We start from the raw sequence: 27,937 nt of genomic DNA, 5'->3' as shown, positions 1-27,937 counted from the left end.
CTGAAGAAGCAGAGAGAGAGAGAGAGATTGAGAAATCCCAAGATGGATGGTCACCCAGGATGCCGACACATTTCAACAGAATGTCTAGTCAGGTCAAGTGGCTGCTAGTGGTTGCCTACTGTGCTACTTCGAGAAAAAATCTGAAGCTGTGGTTTGAGCTCTGTGGGAGAAGAAGCTGTGATTGATTAGCAATGTCTGCCATAGGCTTGGGGGAGGGGTTGAAAAGCATGTCAGGCATTTGCCATCCCTGCTGTAGTCACATTTGGGGAGGTGGCAAGCTTGGACCAGAATGGACTTGTCAGAAGAATCCATTACCATTAAACAAACAATGGGGGAAACCTTTACAATTATTGGAGAATACACACACACACACAAAGACAACTCATTGCTGCTGAGTTGCAGCTAACATATAGCTGAGCCTTCAGTGAGTTTCCAAAGTTGTAAGTTACAGCTTACAAGAGCCTACAGAATAGGAGACAGCCTATCCTCCCATGATGCTGCTGGCAGATTCGAACTGGCAGAAAGGCATGGCCTTTGGGTAAGCAGCACTATTCCTTATGCTGTAGGCCACCAGAGTTCTTTCCACTTAAACAGCACCTTACATACTGTAAGGATCCTTGGTGGCATGGTGCATTGTATAATGGGCTGATAAAAAGGTTGACTACTCAAATCTACTAGCTGCTCCACTGTAGAGTCTCCTACACAGATTATCGCCTCAGAAACCCGATGACGGGCAGTCATGAGTTGGGATTGACTCCAAGACAGCAGCGTTTGGTCACAGATTATATTTACTCCTATTCTCTTATTTAAAGCTCAGGACAACCCTTTGAGGGAGACATTATTATCCCCATTTGACAGAGGACTATATCAAGGCTCCAGGACATGATCTGGTCTGCAGTGGGTTAGATGACATGTAGGGAGCTCTGGTGGCCTAGTCTGTAGGAAGCTGCACCACTAACCCAAAGGCCACATCTCTCTGGTGGTTTAAATCCGTCAGCAGCTCCAGGGTAGAAAAGAAAGACGGGCGATGTCCTCCCAGGCGATTTACAGTCTTGGAAATCCAGTTGGGGGTGGGGATCATCAGCTATAAGTCAGTTCAGACTTGACCATGAGAATGATACAACACGTAAATTGCAAGAGAAGATTCAGGCTCAGCTCTCCCAGCACAAAGACAACTGTTCTGGGGAGCCACAGCATGGAGACAGTGCTATTTAAAGGTGCTGAGAGCATCGCCCACGCGCCGCACAGCTCAATCCACTTCCTTCAGTCTGGCCCCCAACAGCCCACTCAGCAATGCTTGGCTCTCACACAGGAGGTGCCAGAAGCAGAGATGGGCATGCGTCATCTCCCCGACCTCAGATTCTTTTAGAACCCATGCTGGCGTCAGCCATCCCAGAGCCCAGATCAGCCTAGACTGCCTGGACCAAAGGACTTGCTCGAGGAGACCCACTGCCAGCAGGGCTCTCTCTCTGCCAGGACTATACTCACAGATTTTTGAGGTCGGTGGCTCCTCGGAAGGCCTTCCTGGGGATGGCCTGGATGCTGTTCTCACTCAGGTCCCTGCGAGAATAAATTAGAGGGGAAACACACTGGTCAGAATAGACTCCTCCAGAGGCCACGACAAGAGGGGGGTGGCAGCTCAGGTGGTTGGATTGTGCCCAGACTGGGCACTGCAGCATCCTATAGCCAGGACTGTGGCCACTTGGCACCCATGAAATGCATGACAGAGCTGGAGAGAGATTCACTACCCAAATGGGCTCAGAGTCAGGAACCTCCCCTCTCCAGAGATGGAGGGGATGCCGTTTGAGGGGGCCCCACACCTGCGTGCTGGGCACATGGAGATCAGCTTTCACACAGTCCATGCAAAGATCCTTCAGCCAGGAGGAGGCAACCCACGCCACGTCTTGACTCCAAACTAGTGCTCTCAGTGGCTGCAGGCACTCGACTGGCTCCCCGAGAGCTGGAACCCACGTGAAGAGTGGAGGATCCCACATGGGAACTGGAGGACCTCACATGGGGACTAGAAGACCCCACATGGCGATTGGAGGATCCCACATGGGGACTGGAGGATCCTACATGGAGAGTGAAGGACCCCACGTGGGGACTGGAGGACTTCCCTATGGGGACTGGAGAATCCTGCATGGAGACTAGAGGACCCCACGTGGAGACTGGGGCCCTTCTCCCATACCACCCACTTCTGTTTCTGGCCTGGGAGCTGCAGTGCTGGTGCCCTGAAGGAGGCTTGCCCTGTGCTGGGAGGGCAGAGCTCATCAGGGACTTCATTGTTCGTAGGTGCTGTTGAGTTAATATTGACTCGTAGAAACCAATTGTGACAAAGTAGAACCGCCCCATAGAGCCTCTTAGGCTGTAATCTTTATGGGGGCAAATGGCTCCATCTTTCACCAGCAGAAGGGATGGTGAGTTTGAACTGTTGACCTTTGAGTTCATAGCCAAGTGTTTAGCCATTGCATTACCATGGCTCCTTAAGGACCTAATTATCTCCCTTTTAGTTAATGATCTGACCACAGGGAGGAGGCACAGCAGGGACTCTGCTCACCTCTGGCCTTCAGGAGGCAGACTGCCCGCTTTTAGCTTATCATTTGACTCAAGGGTTTTTGTATTTGCCAATCCCTACAAACATGTGAGTCAATCCCTTCAAATAAATCTTAATCAATCATGTTCTCACTCTCTGTCTCTCTCTCTCTCTCTCACACACACGCTCTTGGCTGCTAAGCAAAATAAAGGTTTCTGTCCACTCAGAACTTTGAACAAAAGGGCCCCGTGCAGTATACATATCCAAATGGTCCTAGTCTCTTACGAACCATAACTGATACACACCCCCAGGGGACACAGGAGGAAGGGGAGACTCCAAGAGTTAAGCCACGTATTTAAGGATCCACAGCTTGTAGGTGATGGCTCCAGAGTTTGAACTCGGGCAGTCTGGCTCCTGAGCCTCCCCTCCTACAATCCTGACAGTGGGAGTTTTGAAAGAGTTGAGCTCTGAGAAGTCAAGTGAACAATCCAAAGCCAGAAGCAGGATGAAGCCCTGCTGGTCTGTCCAGAGCCCTGCATCTGGCACATGCTCTGAGCCCTTGGGCTGAACAAATGGGGTGACAGTTCTGATTAGAACCCAACACTGGCAGTTTCCTCAGGTCATTGGACCTTTTTTCCAGCCATTTGGAGCCTAAGGCTTAGCTGCCCCCCTGAGAAGATGGCCCATAAGGACCTGTCCACCTGACTGGTGGGAAGGATTCTCTGTAATTATTTCCACTGAGACAATGAATTGAAAACAATAAAGTGTCTCAGGCCAGTATAAACCAGGGGCCAGAAAGGCCAGGTCACCTTCTGGCTGGGCATGATGTTAAGGCACCTTTCCTCTTAAGTCCTGGTGTCCTTATTTACAAATGAGCGTCAGAGCCTGGCACGGTGATCCCATGCCCGAGTGGAGCCCAGCCTGCCTGAGGTCCTCCCTGCAAATCCCAGTCCCTCCACCCACCATGGGCAGCCTCCAGAAACAGTCCAGACACCTGTGGTCTGACTGTACATTTCCAGCCCCGGCATCCTGTCCCCCGCTCTCTTTCTCTCCTTGAAAGGAAGCATCCTAAGCCAGCAACACAGACATGTCCCCCTCACCTCCCAAAGTATTTACAGCCTCCTATTCCAGACTAGGTCCTGCTTCACTACCATTGACCTGCCTTTATCCCTACTGTAGCAGCAGCATCTCCATTCACAGCAAGTCCTCACCTCCTCCAATACCGAGCCCCCATTTGCACACTGCACTCTGTGGTCACTGACCTCAGTCACCTACGCTACCTCCAGCTCGCTGGCAGTCTGTCAATATTGCCTACATTGCCTCCAGGTGGCTACTCTCCAGCCTGCCATCCACCTGTCCTGCGCCTCCCAGAGCCTGTTTCTCCCTTTTCCTCTATTGCCACCAACCCCATTTATCTTGACAGGAGGCACTTCAGCCTTTAATTATCTGCCTAATCCTCGTTTTCATCACTTCCTCTTGTAGAAAGAGCTCCTTGAATGCTGTATCCCCCTTTGCAATCTCTGTGCTTCGTATGAGTAATTGCCACCGTCTCAGCAGATCCCGTCAAGGTACTCGTGTTCTTGTGCCTGGGACTCACTCCCTCTATCTTCTCAAATGAGGTGCTGGCACTGGGTAGGGTGGTCCGGCAGGGGAAATTGCTGGGTTGGTGCAGGTAGACCAGATACTGCCTGAACTCAGAGTCTCCCAGGGACACAAGTCACTGAATAAGTAGGAGGGAAGGGGAACCTGCCTGCATGAGCAGCTACAGTTGCTGTACTTTGGGGCGACTGGTTAAACATGCTGCATCATTAATGCAGACGTGGCCTGGGGAGCCGTGCTAAGAGGGAGGCTCTGACCCTGAGAAGTTTCTTCTTTTGCAGGCGGGATGGGCTTGCTTAGACTTGGCACCAATGAACTTGAAGTCATGCTACTTGACTATGGCACTTCCCTCAACTTCTTTGGGCCTCAGTTTCCTCATTTGTCAAAACCATGACTTCAAAGGCTCCTCACCAATGTAGACTCACTCCTGTTCTCTCACAACAGCCTATCATGCTGCACAATGATGCTCTAAGACAGGTCCAGGGAGGCGCTCAGTTCTCCAGGGCGTTTGAGGGTCCAGGGAGGACGGAAGCCCTGTTAGGACAAGATGACTTCTGAGTGTAGGACAGAGAGAAGACAGACACCTGCCTCCTCCTACCCTTGGAAACCAAGAACATGGAGTACAAGCAGTGAGGGGGAGAGGAGGATGGGGTGGGGGTGGGGGATAGAGGCCCCCCGAAGGTGCAGAGCCCAAGAGGAGGGCCCCTGGGGCAGAGGACCACAAGTCTGCCCTTCAGCTGAGCCTTGAGCCTCGGAGAGGACTCTGGTCCAGCAACTCACATCCATTATTCCATTTAATCCTCACCACAATCCTGCAAGGAAGGTGGTTTATTTTTATTGATCAGTTTATTGATTTATACCCAACCTTATTCCAGAAAGGCTTTAAGGTGGCTTGGGGAGATTTACAAAACAGCATGAGACCAGGAGTGAAAATGAGCCAAAGGAGAAAGAAAATCAATAGGGAGTGCTGAAGATGCCCACTGCAGGGGCTCACACGCCCCCCACCCCACCCCACCCGCAGGCTGGGACAGTGTGGGCTGAGGTCTCTGCACGCGAATGAGCACAGGAGAGCCTGGCCGGTTAAGAATGCCTGGTACATGGCTATGTCAGAAAGATCCTGCCTGTCAGGAGAGCAGCTGGTTTAGGCACTGAGGTGAGACAAGAATTCTCCCAGGAGTCTCTATGAGAGATGACAGTACGGCCCAATCAATAGCACTGCAGCCTTGTGATAAATGGGTTTCAAGGGTCTGATTCTTACAATAGCATTGCATCAAGGTACAATTCAGGAAGAAACGCCATAAGAGGTCATGCCAGGAACTGAAGGGGATAAGGGGACAGGGCAGTCCAAGGCATGAAGGCATGATGGAGCCAGGCATGATGGGACCCAGGTCAAGCAGTGGGGTTTGTACGGAGCCAAAGACTCTAAGAAAATAGTCAGCAGTAACAGCCTTGCGGGCCAGGGAAAGCGATGGGCCAGACACACAGAGAGGTGCATGGGTGGATTATCTTTCAGCAGCAGATTGAATGTGTTTCTTTGGTACAAATGGTTAACATGCTCAGCTGCTACAGAAATGGTTGGACGGTGCAACCTACCCAGAGATGCTTTCAGAGTAAGTCTTGGAGACTTAGTTCCGAAGAATCAGTGACAACAAACTCTATGGAGCACAGTTCTACTCCGACACCTGGGTCCTCATGAGTCAGAATGGATAGAATAACAAGCGGTAGCTGGTACAGAGGAAAGACATAGCCCCAGGCAGGTAAACCAGATGCTTGTCACCAAAACCCAACCCATGAGACCCAAGGTTCGGGGGTGGGTACAAAGCAGACACAGCCAAGATCATGGCCAGGCCAGAGAAGAGCTTAACGTGGGCACCTACGTGGCTCAGCCCGTGCCAGCCTACAGCATTGAGCAGCTCACATCGCTTAGATGAATAAAGGCAATGGTTTGAATTTGAAAACCCAGGAGAGGTCAGCTCTAGGCTGAAGGAGAAGGAATGAAGAAATGATGAACCTTGGAGTCTGAGGGAAATGCAGCATGCTGGCAGCAAAGAATAGTGGAAAGAGTCTGATCTCAGTAATGCAAAAGGTCTGGGTTCAATTCCTGCTGCTACCAGGGTCCAGCCATGGGGCTCCGGCAAGGTGTCCACCTGAAAGTTTGGATTTGTTTTACAAAATGGGGATTAAATACCTGCCACATCAAGTTCTTGTATTTACTCTGCTGTTCTAGGAAATCCACTCAGAAATCATCAACGGTAAGAAATGCTGGTGTCTGTGCCACTCTAAACATAGCCCAGGGAGTAATGGTAGCCCAGTGGCAAGGAGTTGCTCTATTAACCCAAAGGTATGCAGTTTGGATCCACCAGCTGCTTCATGGGAGAAAAATGGGCAATCTCTTCCCATTTAATATACAGCTGCTGAAGGGTCATCTATGAGTTGGATCTGACTCGACGGCATATAACAACCACAAAAATAGCCCAGGGAGCTCTGGTGGCATTAGGGAGCTGGGATGCAAATCCAAAGGCCAGACCTCACTGGTGGTTTGAATCCTCCAATGAGATTTACAGTCTTGAAAACCAATAGAAGGTCAGCAATGAGTAGGCTTCAACTCAATGGGAATGAGTTTGAGGTTTTGGGCAAACACATCTCTGAAAGCTCTGGTGGCACAGTGATTAAGCACTGAGCTGCTAAGCAAAAGCTTGGCAGTTCAAGCCCATCAGTCATTCTAAAGAATAACGTGGTGAGATCTTAGCCTAACACTGAGGAAAAAAGGGAACTCCACAACACTTGACTGTATTCACGTGAGATCTACACCTAAATCAAGAAGGTGTTGTCTGAATGGAGCAAGGGAACCCTGTGTAGTTTACAGTCAGGATCGGTGTGCTTCAGGGATCTCTTCTTTCTCCACAGCTTTTAACCTGTGTGCAGAGCAAATAATTCATGAAGCTGTACTCTACGAAGAGGAATGCAGCATCAGGACTGGAGGAATCGACAACCTGCATTGTTCAGATGGCAAAACCTTGTTTGCTGAAACTGAGAACTTGAAATGCTTGCTGCAGAAGAGCAAGGACTACGGCCTTCAGTATGGATTGCATCCCAGCACCAAGAAAACAAAAGTCCTTACCAATTGGCCAATAGGCAACATCATGTTAGATGGAGAATGGATGGAAGCTGTCAGTGGTTTTCTCATGCTTGGAACAGCAATGAACACCCATGGTACTAGCAATCATGAGATCAGGAAACATACTGCATGGGATAGGTCTGCTGTTAGGGACCTCTTCAAAATACTGAGGAGCAATGATGTTAGTTTGAAGATTAAGGTGCACCTGATTCAGGCCATCATCTTTTTGATCACTTGTTACTCATCTGAGAGCTGGACAATGAATAAGGATGACAGAAGAATTGAAGTCTTTGAGCTTGTGGTGTTGGAGAGGAGCACTGAATATCCCATGGAAGGCCAAAGAACAAACAGATATGTCTTGGACAAAGTGCAACCAGAGTGCTTCTTGGATACAGAGATGACAAAGTTTTGTTTTTCATACTTTGGACATGTTGCTAGGAGAGGTATGGAAAGACAGAGAATCGATAAAAGAGAGGACTCCCAACAACATGGACTAATACAGTGATGGTGGCAATGGACTCCAGTCTGTAAGAGATTATGAGGATGGCACAGGATTGAACACGGTTAAGGTCTGCTGTTCATAGAGTCACTATGAGTTGTGCTCAGCTCCATGACACAACAACTCAAAGATGAGTTCCCACACAGCCCATCCTTTACTCAGATTCTTACGGATGTTTCCAGGACTACCACTAGGTGGTGCTAAACGTCTGCCCTGGAATCAGGTTCCTTCCAAGCCGCATTTTAACAGAAAACACACGGTATATCATTCATCCATCCCTCTACCCTTCCATCTATTTTTGCCCCAGTTGACTTACAATTTGATTGACATTTTTCTTAGACCCTTTTGAAAACGTTTCTCATCACTATCACGCCCAGTCTTGCAGAGAAACTGACAAGGCACCATCTAAACTCCCCCATCACATCTTCCTGGGCCCCAAGTCTCTGTTCTTTCCCTGAAATTTGGTGGATTTAATTTTACACTTTTCTCCAAGGTTTACCTCATTGCAAGGGTGGAGTGAGGAGCATGGCTTTGAGCATTTTAAGCAGAAAGAGAGGTGAGCTAGAGAGAAAGCGAAGTGAAGAGCTGTAGGGATGGGGAAAAGGCCCAGAAAGACCTGGGGACAGACTCTGAGGGTGAAGATGAGGCAAGGAAGTAAAGTTCAAAGTCACAAGCAGAATCTAAGGGTGGAAGTCTGGGTGGAGTCCACCTCTCACCCTTAAAGGTATGTGTGACCTCAGTCCCTTGGTGTCAGGCCTCTCTGACACCTGGCACAGTGCCATCTATCACTCTATAGGCCCTGCCTGGGGTCCAGAAAGGTGCAGGAGCCAAGACGCCCAGCCTGCTCTCCTGTGAGCCTATATGTCTCTGCTCCAGGGCCCTGCTAGTAATTCTCAGAAATGGGATCAGACCAGGGATAGTGTATGTCCACTTGACAGATACTGTGCATGTATGTATGTATATATGTATATGTGTATATGTATACATCATTGAAGCTACAGCGCTGAGGCGAGAGCTCCTGGGGAGGAAGTAAAGACAGCTTCCCAGGGAAGAGCTAGGGGCTCCGGACCCTTGCACTGAGCAGGAGTGCAGGGAACACTGGTTCTTCCTGTAAATCAGCTAGCCAGCCTGTGACAGACAGCTCTTTTCATTTATTCACTAAACACCCTCCTTGCTAGGTGCCAAGTACTGGAGGACCAGCAAGGAGCAGGCTGCACCTGGCTCTGTCCTCACCACCAGCACAGTGAGGGTAGACCCCAACAGGAGATGATGAAGGAGAAGAGCTGGGTGTCCTGGGACATTTGGAAGACTCTGGGCATGAGTCAGAGGAGAGGAGAGGAGAGCACAGATAGCAAAACAGGCCTGTCGGGCACGCCAGGCAAGGCCCTATGTGGGCCCACCCCTGCCCATCACTCCACTTATGCTACTATTCAGTACCTCAAATATGTCTCCTCCTGCCACAGGGCCTTTGCACTTCCTGTTTCATCTGCAATCACACTTCACTGAGTGGCATCTATTCAACCTTAATCCCTCAGTGCACAGATATCACCTTGGCCAGGCTACTTCCATTTTTCCTTTGAAGAGCTAACTCTGGTTTGTAATGAACTACTGGTGTGATTTTTAGTTGATGGCCATCTCTCCAGGCTCCAACCCCCATGACGGCCATCTCCCTGATGTCATCTCTTTTGCTCCTTATTGTATCCTAGGCTTGGTGCATTGAAGGGACTTAGTAATTCTAAGCTGAACAGAACTGAAGGGGACCTTGACATGATTCTCCCACTCCAACTCCTCGTCGTTTTTCTGCCCAAAGCAGGTTAGACAGTACTGAGTTGAGACTCAGCCTCAGGTCTGTACCTGTTCTGAACGGCACACTGGACACCCCAGAGAGGAGCACTCTGAATGGAGAGGAAGCTCAACAAGCACCTGCTGGTGGCATGCTGTTGTTGGTGTTGTTACAATCGGCATGCCCCTTATGGAACTATTCATCACCCAAACACCGTCAGGGGGCCAAGGTGGCATGAGCAGCATCAGCACAGGGGTCCAGGCAGCCCTGGAGGAAGGCGAGTTCGTCTCATGGAACCCTGTACAGTTGAGAAGAGCTGAGACCCCTGAGAGTCCACTTTGGGGACTTGGAGGTAAGGGTCTTGTGGGAAAAGAGTTGCCTATTCCAGCGTGAATCTCATCACTCAGGATCACAGGCCCCATGGAGGGAGTCAACCTTTCTCTTTTGAGTCCGGAACATCACCAACCCTCTTCTGAGTCCAGGAACATCCCGGCGACCCCAGTGGGCTCCTCCCTTTAAAGGGACGAAGCTGCCAGGCCCACACCTTGACTTGAGCATCACCCTCAGCTCCTCCTGCCCCACCCCTCTCCTGTGCACTTTGCCAAACCCTGCAGCTTCTGCCAGGATGGTGAGCCTGGGCCTTGGGAAGGCAGGGTCAGGACCCCATGTTCTCACTGCTAATCCCCCTTCACGCTCTAACTAGATTGGGCCTTGCTGTCAGACCAGCCCTGCGGGGATCAGCGGGGGCCTAACAGGGACCTGGGACGGGGTGGGGGGAGCTGAGGGGAGGACTGAGCGCCAGCCAAGGCCAAATTTATTCTCAGTCCTGCTGTCCACTAGGCCACCCACTGTAGCATCTGAGCCTGCTCTGCTTGCTTTGACCACACTTGCAAGCTCTGGGCAGCCTATCCTGGTCTCCCTGTCCCTACAGCCTTGGGGCCCTGAGCCCACCCAATCTGTGCCCAGCTGGGAGCCAGCCTGATTGTTCAGAAACACCTCGTTCCAGAGGCTTCTTGGTTAGGAGACCTGGAGGATAAAGACCTCGGTTCTGGAGCAGACAATTCTGCCACTCTCCACCCCAGCCCCATGACCCTACAGAGGTTTCCTACGCTCTCTGAGCCTCAGTCTTCTCCTCTGTGAAGTGGGAATAGCCACACCATCACAAGCTTCACTGCAGATGTGTATGATCAGTTTGGGAAGACCTGGCAAATACTTTTGATTATTTTATTGCCTTTACCAGGCTCTATAAGGGGAGAGAAAAGTGGCCAGGGATAAAAAAAAATAGGGCCTGGGAATAAAGAAGCTGTGAGTAGAGGCTGGCTCTGCCACCAACCCCTCCCAGTGTCTCAGTCTCCCTCTCAGATAGCACCGACCTCCCAGCTATTGAGAGAATCCAAGTGCACAAGGCTTGTGCCACACTTAACTGGGGTTCGTGGCTGGTGCCCAGCACCGGGCAGTCCCACACTGCTGGACCTCCATGAGGCACACCATGGGTGAGAATGCAGAAATGTCTGGCTCCCGGGCCAGAGTCCTGGCATCACCCCAAGGCTGGTTACCTGTGGAGACTCATCCTACTGAATCAGGAGCCCAGACAGTGCAAATAGTTCAGCACTCAGCTGTCATTCAAAAGGTTGGAGGTTCATTTCTTCCCAGAGGCATGGCAGAAGAAAGGCTTACTAACCTAGTTCCTTAAAATCATCCAGTGAAAACCCTCCAGAGCCCAGGTGGACCCTGGCACACATAAGGGTCGGAGTTGACTTGATGTTACCTGGTGGTTATTGTGTGCTGTTGAGTCAGAACTAACCGGTGGCTGACCCTCCAACAGGTTTTCAAAGGTGATTATTCACATGGAAGGAGATTGCCCATCCTTCTCCCACCAAACAGCTGGTGGGTTCGAACTGCATGCCTTTGGGACTGTAGCTCATTGCCACCAGGGTCACCTGGTACAGGTAACCTATTGAAACAGACTGTATTTTAGCCAGCTCCCCGTGCGCATAGTCATTTGAAAGCCCAAATCCATGTGGGTATATTGCTCAGGTGACACCTGTCTCCAGGTCTAATTCACCAGCGAGCTTGGATCTTTGACAGTAAGGACCCGGCTGTGCTGTTTCAGGTGCTGATCTCTAGGTAAAGACAAGCCTTAGTCCACTGTGAAGTCTCAGGATTCCAAAGGATGCAGGCAGCAAACTTAGCAGTCAGCTGAATTAAATGACGTGTGGATGAGGTGGTGTTCTGAAGTCAAGTTTGAGGTAAGGAGCTGAAGAGGGTGTAGCAGAGAGTAAGAAATCATGTTAAAGGGCTGGAGCCTAGTGGGTGACGGAGGAGCTGACCCCACGACCACAGCCTTACCCTAACCCTTGGGCCCCAGACCCTCCTCTGTCATCACTAGAGCAAAGGAGAACAACTGAAGCCGTGGTCCCCTCCCACCGGCCTACTGCTCAACAAACAAGGTGAATTCTCCTGGCCCTCCACCCTCTGCATCCCTGAATGCCACAAGACAGGCCAGACCAGACCAAGTAGATAAACAAGCTTCCCAAATAGAACCTCGGTGAAGGAGGCCAGGGCGAGAGCACATAATAACCAAGCTGGGAAGGGAGCCAGAAGGCGTGGGTTCAAAACCCAGCTCAGCACCTACTAGGTACCTCTTTGAACTTTGGTTTTCTCATCTGAACATTAGCTCAGTCTATGGTCATACCACCCTGAACATCCAATCTCATTTAAATGTAAGCTCCCTAAATGAACAACAAACCAAGGTACATGAAACGTGCCCAGAAGACAGGCTGGGACATGGAAAGTGACAATTTATTCTGCTGGTGCCATTAAGGGTTCAGGTTAACCTGCCAATTGCCTAGTGATTCAGCTCTATAAACCTGAAAAAAATAACCGTCCACACGCCTCCTTTCCCATTCTCCTGCCCTACCTCCTAAAATGGCTCTGAGATCATGGGATTAAAGCTCACGCATGTCTGTGGAAGTCAAAATTGCAAAAATGTTCAGCAACCACTATTTCCCCAGGAAACTTCCAAGGTCTCGCTCCTGCAGGTGGTGTCTGAGACAGTCCCAGTGGGCACTGGGGAGGGGGCATTTTGAGAGCACGCCAAGAAGCCACTGGTCTGCTCCTGGGTCCTTGACCAGTGTTTCCTTAGCACCCAGTATGTGCCCTTGTACCATCAGCTGGAGAGACACCCTCCCTCCCTGGCCCACCACACCGGTCCTTCTGGGGCAGCCCCCATCTCTCTGCAGCACCACCAGAGTTAATGTTGCAGAAACTTCATTAGGAAGAGAAATTAAGCAGCCTGGATGGCTGGGCCATAAAACCACACTGGATAACGCTGCTTTGAACTAAGCTGTTTGTTATTCAGCTGACCGTAGAGGCCAATTTCCACAATGGAGATATCAGATGAGAGGCAGACACACACCCACCAGGCCTGCCCCAATAGTTCACAAGCAACCACCTTCTGGGAGCTAAGGTTTGACCTGCCAGGGAAAGGCAGCTCAGAGGCTGGAGTCCCACTTGGGTGTGAATGGTTCAGGGACAAACAAGTCCTTCATTAAAATCTGCCAACAGCCAGTGATGGTGGCACAGACCATAGCAAGAAGCAATATGGGTGGATGAAGAAGAGAAATGCAGACCCTCTTACTTCCAATGTCAGGGCTCAACTGGCATTTACTCCTCCCGGCATGAGGCGCCTCTCTCAGTCTCAGGTGTTGTGTTGAGACCTAAGCAGGGACACAGTGGGGGAGACCAGGCTGCCTCCTCCCACATCCACTGCCATTAAGCAGGACCAGTGACCTCAGAGGTTTCCAACCCTGCCACAATGGTGGGGCAAGCAGTCCTGCAGGAGGGGAGGAAATCATGACGTGGAGGAGAGAGCATACGTTTGGAGGGCAGACAGTTGATTTGACTCCAAGCCCCCACCGTTTACTGCCTGGGATACCTTCTGGGCAAGTCATGCAACCCCTCCAAGTCTGGCTGCTCAGCTGTAAAGGAGAACTCCAACCTCCTTCTCACCAAGCTGTGAGAGGATCAAGTAACAGCATGCCATTAACGTAAAGCACAAAAGGACACAAAACAAATTTATGTTGTCAGATGTCAAGGTCATGATTCTGCTCAGGGTTAATGACTGAAAGTGGGTGCAAAGGGGTTTCAGGGAGGTTGTGATGTTTTACTTCTTCATCTGGGCGTCAGTTACATAAAGGCACTCGTTTTGTGAAAATTCGGCAAGCTATTGCCTGACTAGTACACTTTTATGTGTGTATGTTGTATTTTAAAAGTTTTTAAAACAGCCTATGGAGAGCACTTCTTATTCATCTGAAAGTTGGACAATGAATAAGGACAATAGAGGACCAATCAGTACCTCCGAATTGTGGCGTTTGAGAAGAGTTCTAAATATCCTACGAGCTTCCAAAAGAAACAACCAATTCTGCTTTGGAGGAAGTGCACCCAGGGTGCTCCTTAGAGTCGAGGATGGTGAACCACGTCTCACATCCTTTGGGCATGTTGTCAGGGGCGGCTACTCCTTGAAAAAAAGACATCATTCTGCCTTTCTATGAAGATGGCACAGAAAGAGAAGAAGGAAGTCCCTGCCCCCCGAAAACTGAAGCCAAAGCAAAGGCATTAAAGGCCAAGAAGGCGTCCTGAAGGGCGTCCACAGCAAAAAAAAAAAAGAAGATCCGCACGTGACCCACCTTCCGGCGGCCTAAGACGCTGAGACTCCGAAGGCAGCCCAAATACCCCCGGAGAGCGCCCCCAGGAGAAACAAGCTTGACCACTATGCCATCATCAAATTTCCCCTGAACACTGAGTCAGCCATGAAGAAGACAGAAGATAACAACACATTTGTGTTCATTGTGGATGTCAAAGCCAACAAGCACCAAATCAAATATCCATGTGGCTAAGGTCAACACTTTGATTAGGCCTGATGGAGAGAAGAAGGCCTATGTTCAACTTGCTCCTGACTATGATGCTTCGAATGTTGCCAACAAAATTGGGATCATCTAAATTGAGTCCAGCGGGCTAATTCTAAATACAAATTTTTCTCACACACACACAAAAAGACATCATTTTGGGGAAGAATAGAGAGTCAGAGAAAGAGAGGAAGACCCTGAACTATATGGTTGACATTGTGAGTGTAACAATGGCCTTGGGCATATCAGAGACGGTGAGGATGTGGCAGAACAGAACGTGGTTCAGATCCCTTGTTCATAGGGTGCAATGAGTTGTAGTCAATTTGATGGCACCTAACAACAATAACGTGTTGTCCCTCCCCCCACACACACCTGCAGACATATAGGGGAAAGTATTTTCTGAGGAAACAATTACCCACAGATGCTGGGGCTCATACTGTTAAACAGTACATACACTCCCAGCAGACTCAGGGAGACCTGCAGAAGCCCCCATGGCAGAAGCAGGTGAGATGCAGGCCAACCTCGGACAGACACAGTGGTGGAGACAGGGAGAAGGGACGCTGTGGGAACAGGAGCATGTTGGCGATGCCAGGGTAAAAACACTGGCAGGTGGGATGGGGTCTGTCATTGACACTGTGATTCTTATTGGGATTCAAAGTCTCCCAGAAGAGCAACTTCAGTGCTCTGCTTCAGGGACAAGACTCCAGGCCAGGCTGGTGGCCTGAGATGCTGGCACTGGAGGTGTGGAGACCTGGGGACCTTGGGACAGGGAGTGTAGGGGGGTGGGCAAGAGCCAAGGAAATGGTTGAAAAGAATGACTGGGCTCCTCTTCTGCCTTGTTAGAGGAAGGAACCAGGTCCTAAGGATATATTCTAAAATAAAGTAAGATAACAGCAATCAGAAGGGAGAGTAACAAAATACAGACTAAGAGGAGTAGAAACATCAAATGCGATTGAGAAGCACCTTTTGCATTTGCTGCAAATGAACCCTAAGGCTTCTCATGGCCAGAAGGGATTGTGAAAACTGATCTATTACACCATTTACCACATACACCAAGGAGAACAAGCTTGGGAGGCATGTGGTCTTACCTGGTCTAAACCAAGGTTAGAGGCCTCCTGAGGGTCTCCATAAGGAGGCAATCATAGCACCTTCACCAGCAGCCCCTGTGAGACTCAACAACACTGGGTCATCTTGTTCCAAGTCATTTTCCAGATGTGAAGCCACAGATTGGACCAATTTGATAATCTTTAATGATTTGGTCTTCGTGGGGCAGTTTCCTATTTTTTTTCCACAATGGCCTTTTAAGGATGGCAGGTCCCAGCTCCTGCAGCCTCAGAGAAGCTCTCTCTCTCTCTCTCTCTCTCTCTCTGTGTGTGTGTGTGTGTGTGTGTGTGTGTGTGTGTGTGTGTGTACACCATATTTCAAATACCAGGAGCTGAGGCAGAGGCAAATGGAATAGGTCTTAAAATGTTATAATAAAGACAAAATGCAAACCAATCAACTCATGCCAAATGATTTTTTTTTTAAAGTAAGTCTATTTGATTAATTGGGCATTTGACAAATTGTCCATTCAGTTGAATTGGCTTTTGGCAAAATGGCTTTAAGCAAAATGACATTTGGTAAATTGGTCTGCTCCTGAGATAGCGTTCGTTGCCTTTCACAGGATGATTATTTTTACATTCCCAGCAAGGGCTCACGGCCCAGTACCACCACTCAGGAGAAGTCATTCTTCACAGGGGTCAGCCCTACCCCATCCTGTATCCTGCTGTCTGCTTGGCTGGTTAAGCCTGGGTGAATGTTGGAATGCTTTTATGAATGCATGAATGGCATGTCATTCAGGTGAGCTTTCCTTGTACCAATAATCTCAGGTGAGCTCTTTTTGAAGGACACACTCCTTTGGGGGTTTGGACCTCATCATGGGTGACCCTGAGCATGGGGTGCACGGGATCTGATGTGATCCAGAAGGAAGGAGAGCGAAACAGCAGCAAGGCTAGCAAAGTGGAACCCAGGCTGTTCTTAGAAAAGAGGAGAAGTGGCCATGTCACAGGGGTTGCCAATCTGAGCTTTCCCTGGAGCTCTGGGTTAGCAGTGGAGCACACTAATAGTTTACACCACCCAGGAACTCCCAGTTATGTCCCAAGAAAGATTATCCAGAACCCCACCACCATGAAGCAGAATCCAACCCATAATCACCCTGGAAACAAGATGCTCCATAAGGTTTCCACAGTTGTAAATCTTTAACAAAGCAGACTGCTATGTCTTCTTTCCATGAAGTGGTTAATGGATCTGAATGGCTGGACTTTTGTTTAGCAGGCAAGTGTTTTAACAACTCCATCACCAAGGCTTGTAGAAGGACAGAGTTCTGCTTTCTGAGGATGGCAAAAGAGATTTGCAGAGGTAATCTGCGAGCAGTCACACAGAGGTGCTGTGTGGGTAGCTGTCCGTGGTGCTGAATGCTCTCAGGCAGATTCGCTTCTAGTCAGGGCTAAAGGTATACACATCGCATCACAGACACTTACACTTTTAACCTTGCTCCTCCAACTCACATACTAAACTCATCTGCTCAGTCCTTCTTCTTTATAACACATACACAGATGGTCAATATAGCATCATTATAAACTTAAAAGGAGCCATGCTTAGACTCTTAGGAGAGGCATGTTTTTTTAAACACAATTGGCATCACTAAGTTACTATTTGGTAGTAGTGTTATGTACCGTTGAGTTGAAACTAACTCATAGCTCACCCTCCAGCAGGTTTTCAGAGGTGGTGTTATGTACCGCTGAGTTGAAACTAACTCAAACTCACCCTCCAGCAGGTTTTCAGAGGCTGTAAATCAGACAGAAGGAGACTGCCAATCCTCCTGCAGAGTAGCTGCTGGTTTCAAACCATGGATGGGCATAGGAACTCCTTAACATTGCAGAGGCAAAGCCTGGTCTTGCCTATGTCTCCAGAATTCATGCATCCCACTACCTGGTCACAGACATGAGCACAAAGAGATGCTGAGAAGATAGATGTCTGGTCAAGTCCCAAGGAACACCCCTCAGAGCCACACACAAAAGCTGTTCATGCTTCAGGACCTTGATGATCATTACTGCATCTTATGTAACACACAATTATTAATTATGATAATAATGACTACATATTTGGGCATTTGTGATTTGCCTAGGGAAGTCTGGTTGGAGGTGTACATAACACGTCAGGCTGCTAAAGGAAAAGTCAGCAGTTAGAGTCCACCAGCTGCTCTGTGGGAGAAAGATGAGCAGTCTTCTCCATAAAGAATTACAGCCTTGAAGCCAATTAGAGGGTTGCTGTAATTGACTATTTGCTTGGCACTGTTAACGGGTGTTTTATATGCTGTGCAGATACATTAAACTTAAACCTCAAAATAACCTTATGAGATACTTTCATCATGTCTATTGCCGCATCTATTTTTCAGTTCACATAGCTGAGGCCTAATAACTTGCCCAGGCTGTCTGACTGCAGGAACCATACGCTAACCCACTACGCCACACTGGCTCACTATATTAGAATCATCACAGTGATGAAGAGGCAGGTGGAAAGCCTTCTAGAAGCAGATAGAATGCCAGCAATGACACTTGATAGCTGCGCTTGGAAGGAGGAGGAGGGGAAAACCTAAAAAGCAGACACAGAACTATAATACCAGAGAGTTATGATTATAAACATTCATAATGTCAGTGCTGAGTCATCAAGAAAATAGGAAAGTATGTTCAGGACCTTCTGTTTTAGAACTTAGCTGATTACATAATGCATTTAATAAATTTCAAGCATATTCTCATTTAAAAATGGCACACAGTTTGGATGTTGTCTCTGAGCAACTCCTGACTGAGAGAATCCTTACTGGGGAAACCTCCTTGACAATCTTGGATTCCTACAAGCATCGCAGAAACTGTCATTTCTTCCAGGGCCTGTCGGTTTGAAAGACAAAGCGGAAAGCTTTGGAAGCATGTGACAAGGTGGTTCAACTGAGCTTACATTCCGCAGGCTTCTGAGAAGGAAGGATGTTGTGGTGAGGGCACCCTGGAGGGGGATCCAAGATCATCAGCCTTCTTGCAGCCCCTATACCAATTTCTCAGAGAGTCTGGAGTGAACATTGTGGACCTCAGAATCCCTTGCAGAATATGTGACTTGCAGGACTCCTGCATCCAATCTCTGCTTGGGTTGTAGAAGTGAAAACTAACTTTGCAAAACCTCTATAGAGTGAGTTTATGATGCTATCCTCCATGTCTCTCAATCAGGGACCCTACTTGTGGACTGCAGAGTCTTGGGACTCAGAAAGTTGCTGCAGCATCTAGGCAAAGCCTGAAGATGGTCTGAGTGAGAGTTATATATGACATGACGTCTTACTTCTCTGGACTTTATTTTCCTTGTATGTAAAATGGGTCAATAGAGACTTTATCTCAGAGAGGTGTGAGACGCTGCCTTTAAGACAATGAGGATTAACATTTTAAGTTACTTAAATCCACTCAGAGATGCCTTGGGAGAGAAATCAGGCCATCTACTTCCTTAAAATCAGCCCCAGAAAACTCTGTGGTGCATACCTCTCTACTCTGGCACACATGAGGTCACTTTCATGACCTCTGAATTTTTATAATTTGTCATCATCATGGTTTGTCACTAGAATCCAAGACTCAAGGGAAGAAAAAGTTGGAACAGGGTTACCATCATATCAGATGATCAGTAGAAGCCCTAACATAAGCTAGATACTCAGGCCAGCCCCTCAAGCTGCCAGTTCACTCCTGAGTTGTCCCTTGTGGGGAAGGGCTGCAACGAGCGGCAGCCAGGTGAGAGTAGCACCTTGCTCCCAGGTGCAAGTAACATGACAAAACCATCTGTGTCTGGGTAAGGAAGTCCAGAGACAGAGAGGAATGGAGATGGCCAGAGAGCCATGAATCATAGGTTAATAGAGGGAAAAGAGAGGCAATTTTAAAAAAGATAAACTGAAAAAGAGGAAAAAACTAAGAGGCAGACAAAGAGACCAAAGAGTGAGGCCAGGGACAAGGCTCTGAGACATGAAACCAAAGGCACTTGGCTTTTCAAATCAACAAGCCCTTGTTGTCCCTGACAGTCAGCTAAGGTGTAAATGAAAAGGATACAGTGTGTGATGCTCTGGCGCCTCTGGGGCGTGGGCTCTGCCGTCCCTGGTTCTCTCTCGGCTGGACAGGGGATAATTTGCCATGGCTGGAGGTGTCAGCCTCATGATAAGTGTGAGGCCTGCGGGTGCCCAGCCCTTGGGATCCTTCCTATGTGACTAATCACCAGGCAGAGGTGAGAATGGAGCTCTGGACCCTCCAGCCCCATCCTGGAGGAACTGAATCAATGTGGGACAGGAGTCCTGTTCACACTCACCCCTGGGCAGGAGAGTGTTTGGAGTGCTAAGGAACCAGCAGCTCTGACAGGCTAAGCTAGGAGCCATGGGCAGTTAGGAACAGACGCTCTTAACTTAAAATACACCATGTGCTGATGAGTGGTGGGGTTGTTGGGAAAAGTGATATGCTGGCTGCAGAGTCCCTGTTCTGTCTTGAATGGCACAAGCCTAATATTATGCATATTAAGTTAATAACAGAGGCTCTAGATTCAGGCTTTGATTCCTGGCTAAGTCTCTTACTAGCTGGGTGACTTTGAGCTGGTCACCTAACCTCTGCATTTCACCCTCTCCTCTGTAAAATGGAAATGATAAATAGCAGTAGTATCATAGAGTTGGGTTGCAGATACAATGAATGAATACAGGTAGAGCCCTCAGATGAGCCCGCCCTGCTAACGCACAGGAAGTGCTATATGCATGAGTTATCACCACTGTTACCCTGCTGTTCTGAGCCCTGGAGTTCATTTTTACTCACAGTGAGTGACCCTATATGACAGAGCAGAACTGCCACATAAGGTGCTCCACAAGAGAAAAGATGAAGCCATCTGCTTCCATAAGGGTTACAGCCTAGGAGAACCCACAAGACAGGTCTCCCATGTCTGTAAGATCACTTTGTGGTTGTTGTGTACTAACACATTGGGACCGACCTGTTGAGGGCCTGGCTAACTTGCAAAGCAAGATCAGCACTCCATTGCAAAATCAGCAGAACCAGTTCCACCTTAGCTAAAACATTTGCTTGGCCGTAAACAACTCCAGGAAGCAGAATGCTAATGAATTGGGAGTGACCATAGCAGGAATGTGATGCTCTTTATCTTCAGAAGATTCTTTGTTCCTCTAAGCTCTCAATGAGACATTCCAGAAGATATCCTTGTTTTGTGTTTAGGTCTGTGAGAGTTAATGTTAAACCTGACAGTTTACAACTGGGGCAGATAAGAGATAATGTGATTACCCCTGCAGGCATGTTTCTAAGACCTATCTAAGCTTTTTCCTGATTATTAAACTTTGCTATTTGCTATCGGCATAGCCTTACTGCGTCTTCATTCAATCCTAGCCCCTTCTCTCGCGGAACTGTTTCGATATATTGAGGCTGGACCTCGATACTGACCCATAGCTGATCTGCCTTCCAATTTTCAGAAATAATAAATGGCATGGGAGGACACTGCCCATCTTTCTTTCACAGAGCAGCTGGTGGATTTGAAGCACATGTCGCTGTGTTAGCAACACAATTCCTCACCACTAAGCCACCAGATTATTGAGGTGCAATCATAAAATTATTGAGCAACAATTATTTTGATTTGAGGGCTAGGGTGTGCCTGAATTAGGTGATGGTCTTTTTAGTCACTTGCTATGCACCTGAGAGCTGGACAATGACTAAGGATTACAGAGGAAGAATGTATGCCTTTGAACTATGGTGTAGAAGAAGAGTATTGAATATCCCAAGGACTGCCCAAAAAAAGAAACAGGTATGTCTTGGAGAAAGTACAACCAGAGTGCTCCTTGGAGGCAAAGATGATGACGCTTCATCTCATACTTTGGACATGTTGCTAGGAGAGCTTATTCCTTGGAAAGGGACATCATGCTTGGGCAAGTGGAGGGATGGTGAAAGAGAGGAAGACCCTCAACCAGGTGGGTTAGTACAGTGACTGTAGCCAGAGCCTTGAGTGTGTTAGAGATTGTGAGGATGGCACAGGACAGGGCAGGACTCAGATCCGTTGTTCATAGGGTCGCTTTGGGTTTTACTGGACTCAGTAGCACCTAACAACAAGCCACCAGAGTTCTCAAGGGTCACTATGAATGGGAATCAACACGATGGCAGTGGGTTTGGTTTTAACTCCATAAATCAGATTCACATCTTGCAGGAGAGAAGCGCTAAGCGTTGTCGAATCCAAGTGCAGATTCATTTCCAGTTTCCCCACTTCTGATTAACTGTCCAGCTGTGTTAGGAGATCACCCACTGTGGGCCTGTTTAGACACATTCTGAACATCGTCTCCACCACATTTTCCCCAGGAAGGGGGCTTCCCTTGCTGTCTTTCCATGAAGCGAGCCAGGTTCCCCAGCTCTTGCTGATGCAATGCACGTTCATTTCACACCTTCTTACAGTGAATGGGACCAACTTGTTTCTACAGAGGAGCTTTCTCTCTCTAAGGGATACTGCATTTGGAAATGTGTTCCTTAAGACTGAGGAGTCTATGCCGATTGCCATCTTCCAAGCGCCAGACATAAAATAAATAGGCACACAGATTTTGCCAAGAATCATCACCTAAAACATGCAGTAAGGCAAAAAGACGACAAGACCTCTAAGAGCCACATGAGCCCGTGCTCTAACAGATTCACCAGAGGGTTAGTTCATTCTCTAGGGAATATACCTTTGCCTCACTATTTCTTGCTGATAAGGGCCTGTACTCTGTGATGTTACATGTGCACTTGTGGATTTCTGTATGTGGCTGAATTGCAAATTACTACCATCTGGTGGAAAAGATAACCTCAAGGGTTCATTTTCTTGCCCTGTAGGATGTTAGCCAGCTTTCTATCAAACTGTAATTTATTCCAGTGTTCTGTCTCTCATTGATTCTAAGCTCTCAGTTCCTCAAATGCTCCTTGAAACAATTTCACCACCCTGCTGGTTCGCTCATCAATGAGCTAAGTAAATGCTTAGCACATCATCATCTTCTATTTGTATGTCATGCTTTGACTTCTTTACAGTTAGGCTTTGACCATATTTTTATCTTTACTTTGCAGATGACAAAACGGGAGCTAAGAGAAGCCAATTAACGGTGAAGTTCACGGAGCCAGCAGGTGGTGGAGAAGGATTAAGACCCCAGGAGACCAAAGCCCACGCTTCTAGTTGCCCTTGCCAGGCCCAGGGGTCATCTCAGTTGAGAAAGTGGCCTATGAAATAATCTGATCAACCTCTGACTTTTCGAGGAGCGACCTTGAGACAGAGTATTGAGAAGACTAGTTTGTATTCACACTCTGAGAGGGAACCGAGGGCAATCTTGTTCTTTTGCTGGGAAAGCATTTCTCCTTTAACTCAAAACTGAACTCACTGTCATCAAATCAGAACCAACTTCGAGCTGACCCTCTAGTAGGTTTTTAGGGGCAGTAAATCAATAGACAAGGTAAGATTTCCCTTTTTCTCCTGAAGAGCAGCTGGTAAGTTTTAGTGGGGCTTAAAAATTTTTTTAATTTTATATTGGTTTGCTTACAAAGTTTTACATTGTATTTCATACTATTCTTCATTCACATTGTGCTTCATACAATCATTCTCATGCATTATGTTTTATAAAATTAATCACCATTGGACTACACCCATCATTCCCCTGTCTTTTCAGGTCCCTGCCAGATCTTACCCATTTCCTTTACTCTCTCCCTCCACCTATCAAACTGAGCAACCCTGTGGTTTTGTCCCTACCCTTCCTTACCCTTCTGCTCCCACCTCTTTGCTCTTTGGCCCTCTTTGCCCTTTGGCCCTCCATACATGTTTTACTAGTTATCCTTCTATTTTTACAATAATGGTCTTCTGCAATGTTTGCCCTTATGGGACTGAGTTAGTTCACTCAGCATAATGCTCTCCAGTCTCTCCCAAGTTAGGCAGTATTCTTGAAATCATTGTTCCTGAGTGCTGCATAGTATTCCATTGTGTGAACGCATGCTGATATCTCAATACATTCAGTTGTGGTTGGATAGTTGGGCTGTTTCTATGTTGTTAGAATGGTCAATAACGCTACTATGAACATTGGTGTACAAATCTCCATTTGTGTCAGTTCTAATTTCCTTGGGGTATATTCCCAGTAGTGGAATAGCTGGGTCATATGGAATTTCTATGTTCAGCTTTTTGAGGAATTGTCAAACTGCTTTACAGAGTGACTACCATTTTGCAATCCCACCAATAGTATATAAGAGTTCCTACCTCTCCACATTCTCTCCAACATTTATTGCTTACTGCCCTGCTAAACTTTGCCACTGTTACTAGGGTGAGATGCTATCTCATTGTGGTCTTGATTTACATCCCTTGCCAGTGATTTTGAGCATTTCTTCATGTGCCTGTTGGCTATCCGAATATCTTCCTCTGTGAAAAATCTTTTCATGTCTTTTGCCCATTTTGTAATCACGTTATCAGTCTTTTTATTATGGAGGCCCAGTAGTATTCTATAAACTTTTGTTATGAGACCCTTGTCTGAGATGGTATTGCCAAGTGTTTTTTCCCAGTTGGTAGGTTTTCTTTTTACCCTACTGGAAAAAGTTTTTATGAGCATGTGGATTTAATCTTTATAAAGTCCCATTCATCAATTTTATCCTCTCCAGATTGTGCATTTCTGACTGTGTTTGTCAGCTTCTTTATACCATAAACTAAGCCTTGATCCCAATTTGTCTCTGATGAACTTTACAGTTTTTGGGCTTTACTCCCATGTCTCTGATTTACTTTCAGCTGATTTTGTGTATGGTGTGAGATGTGGATTCTGTTTCAGCTTCCTGCAGGTGGCAGCTCAGTTTCACCAGCACCATTTGTTGAAGAGGTTGTCATTTTTCCATTTGATAGGTTTTAGTTTCTTGTCAAATATCAGTTGACCATAGATAGATCAGCTGGTAGGTTGTTTGATTCCACCTGCCTCTGGGTTGGTGACATTACTCCTTACCCCACTAGGCCATCAGAACTCCCTTTTTCTACAACTTTGTATTCTTCTACTTGCCTCCCATCTTTACTCAATCAATGCTGGAAGCTTACAAAGAACAAGTTAGAACAACACAAGTGAAAGCTATGAGCCCTGGGGATACAGCCCTCACCTCCTCGCTGGCATAGGGACCTCCAGCATAAGTAACTCCTTGGAGTACCAAGAAGGGCTCTGAATTAGAGTCCACAGAAGTCCTACAGGCCTAAGGATTGGTTGCTTGAGGTCTGTACACCTATGAAATGGTATGAAAAGCTTTTCACCTGTGGACTAATGCATCATATTTGCAAAGGTGTCAGTGACTCCAGAAAGGTCACATACTCTGCTTTGAAAAATTACTTCCAGAAGCAAACATACTTCCTGAAAAAGGAGGCCTGTTAATCTTCATGCACTTTATACGGATTAGCCCACTGAACTGAGTTTAGATGTTTGTGAATATAAGAAATATTGCAATCCAAAAAGTCAGCTTATGGAGGGTCGCCTTAGTCAAGCACCAGAAATGCTCAGAATCCAGAAGAGTGTGTGAGAGAGACTCGAGCCCAGAGGCACAGAGATCCCACAAGGATTCCACTTGCAGTTGCAGGAGAGTATCCAAGGGCCAGAGGGTCTCAACCAGCACAATGGGATTCTCCCCACAAAGTATCAGCTCCCAAGGGAGAGATTTCTTTGTTTCGTTGGCCAATTATACCAAGCTTTGTATATAGTTGTGGTTGTTAGGTGCCATCAAGTTGACCACAACTCATAGTGACCCTGTGAACAGGAGATAGGAATCTTGCGTTACCCTACACATCCTTGCATCTCATCCTCACCCTCTCCCACATGCCTGAGTTAATTATAGTCACCTTGTCAATCCACCTTGCTGAAGGTCTTCCTCTCTTTCTCTGACCCCTCACCTTTTCCAGAATGATTATCTTTTCGAAGGACTGGTCCCTCCTGACATGTCCAAAGTATGTGAGATGAAGTGTCACCATCCTTGTCTGTAAGGAGAACCCTGGTTGCACTTCCTCCAAGAAAACTGTCTTTGTTCTTTTTGCAGTTCATGGGATATTCAGCACTCTTTCACCAACCCCACAGTTCAAAATCATTGATTCTCCTTAGGCCTTTCTCATTCATTTTTGTTGGCAGAAAATGAAGAAGACTTTAAGCACCTGCTGAAGAATATCAAAGGCTACAATCTTTGGTATGGATTACATTTCAACATCAAGAAAGTAAAAAAAAAATCCTCACCACTGGATCAATAGGCAACATCTTGACAGATGGAAAAAGACTGAAGTTGTCAATGACTTCATTTTGCCTGGATCCAAAATCAACACTCATGAATGACAGCAGAAGTCTAGAAATAAAAAGACTGCTGTATTGGGGAAATCTGCTGTCAAGGACCATTCTTCCTGAATCATGAAGGTGCACCTGATCCTACTTGTAGTATTTTCCTTTGCTTTGCATGCATTTGAAAGTTGTAAATAGTAGATGCTCAGTAAATAATTTTTGATGCATTAGAATTGTCCAGGAAGAGATAGGTCACTGGTTAATGATACCTAGAAAATTCTTGCAAATGAAAAGACCTTAGAAAAAAACACACCAAAACTCACTTAACAAGCACTTACTGAGCACTTTATTATGTGCAAAGCTAAGTGCTTTAATGCCCTTTCTCATTCATTCTTCACGATTTCATGAGGATGTTGCACTTCCGCGAGCATCATTTAATAAATAAAGAAACTAAGGTTCCTAGAGAGCCAAAGACTTGCCCAATATCACACGGCTGGAAAGTGAGATTCACATCTCTAATCATCTGTCTTACTCAACTTAACCACCACACAAAACACTGTCCTCTTTAGGTTCACAGGGGACACAATGGAGAAAAGAGGGAGACCAGAGAGACAGAAACAGTTAAGTGGGATGACAAGAGGTCAGAGCAGCGGTTAACAAGTATGACCGTTTTGGAGAGCTGTGCAGGAACAGCATTTATGAGTCTCAGGCAGGGTGGTGGGTGGTGGAAAGTGTGAAAGGAGAAGCAATAAGATGCGGGAGAGGCTGCATAGTTCTCCATTAAAATCTATTCTCCCTTTCTACTATTCATACTAGAACTCTGATTTTATTTGGTTAACAATGTGTCCTTATAAAATATTGCATTTCCTTAGGCCAAGAAAACATAAGTTGCCAAATGCAAGAGTTTTCAGGAAACCTCTTTAAAGGAGCCTGACACATTTGGAAGAAGCGCCCTTTCCCCGTCTTTCTTCACTTTCTTTCTTCTTTCTTCCTGGAACCCACATGAGATGGCAGGGCTCCAGCAGCCATATTGGATTATGAGGTAACTGTGCAGGTTGAAGACACAGGCTAAGGATGTTGAGACTCAGTTGACTCTGGAGCTGCTACACATTTATGTGTGATGGGGCGGGGAGGGGGGAACCCAAATAAAACAATTCCTATATCTAGTTAAGCCATCATTCTGGAGAGCCAAGCCCAATCCTAACTGACACAGAAAACAACTTAGAGGAGAAGAGCAGCAAACTGTAGCACACAGCACCACATGTGCGAAAACATCATCTTGCTAGAGCAAGTAGAGGATTTGCAGCCTAGGGCACTGGCCCCCAGGAGAGAAGCATGGCCTGCCTTTGTCTTCCTATCTCAGACTCTTTCTCAAGGCAAGTAACAAGGGATGGAAGGAGGATACATAAAGAAGTGATGTAAAAATGAGACTGAATGCCAGAGATATGGAAACTGAAAGATGGAGACTTTCAGAGGGTGACCCAAATCACTTGCTCCATCACCGTAACTACCCATCATTCATCGTGCAAGGAAGACAACTAGGTTACAACATCCCCAGAACCCCCTCATTCCTTCTAGAAGAAAGGCTGGGCCTCCACAGCATGTTGACCTGCAGGAAATATTCAAGGCAGCAAGTGCCAAGGCCGGTGTCGGTGCCAGGACTTTCAAGTGTGCTTGCAGGCCACAGGAAAATTTTTTTAAGAGTCAGGAAAAAGCACCTGCAGTGCAGTGAGTTACTTGATATAGCTTTTCTGTCATAGTTTTTGTAAATCTCACCACACGGCTGGGTAGAACTTTGTAAATGTGCAGTGTGTAGTAGGGGCCACCAAGAGGATTGCATAGCTTGCTAGCAATGTAAATAAAGCAAATGGCACCTTTGAGTTGGAATCACATAAATAGGACGTGTGGAACACTAAGGTGGGAATTGGTCAGTTTGTCATCCTACCAGGCTTAAATTGGCCAATCCCAGAGGTGGAAAATGGAGATCTCATTGTCAAGAAAGAAGAGAGTACAGTGTGACCTGTGGACCTGAGCTTCCTGCACAGAAACACCTTCATAGCAGAAATGGGGAGTTATTAACCCTGCAGGGATAATCCAAGACCATGAAACCGCAAGGCAGCATGGGATGGGTCAGAGGCAATGACCTCACCATGGCCACTACAATCCAGCAACAAAGAC

The 27,937-nt window shown here is 47.3% G+C and overlaps 1 protein-coding gene across 1 annotated transcript in view; it reads right to left on the bottom strand.

Moving 5' to 3' along the window:
- The window catches only part of SLIT1 (slit homolog 1 (Drosophila)), a 209,187-nt gene that overhangs the window by 62,518 nt on the left and 118,732 nt on the right, over nt 1-27,937 (bottom strand). The window contains exon 5 of the mRNA XM_006880074.1: nt 1,489-1,560. Within this exon, the coding sequence (XP_006880136.1) occupies nt 1,489-1,560 (72 nt within the window). The remainder of the gene's footprint in view (nt 1-1,488; nt 1,561-27,937) is intronic.

This window comes from Elephantulus edwardii, unplaced genomic scaffold (genome assembly GCF_000299155.1).
Source record: "Elephantulus edwardii isolate Elephantulus edwardi_28Jun2011 unplaced genomic scaffold, EleEdw1.0 scaffold00006, whole genome shotgun sequence".
Lineage (NCBI taxonomy): Eukaryota > Metazoa > Chordata > Mammalia > Macroscelidea > Macroscelididae > Elephantulus > Elephantulus edwardii.
Note: the sequence above shows the minus strand (reverse complement) of the source record. Positions and strands in the feature narration are given on the sequence as shown.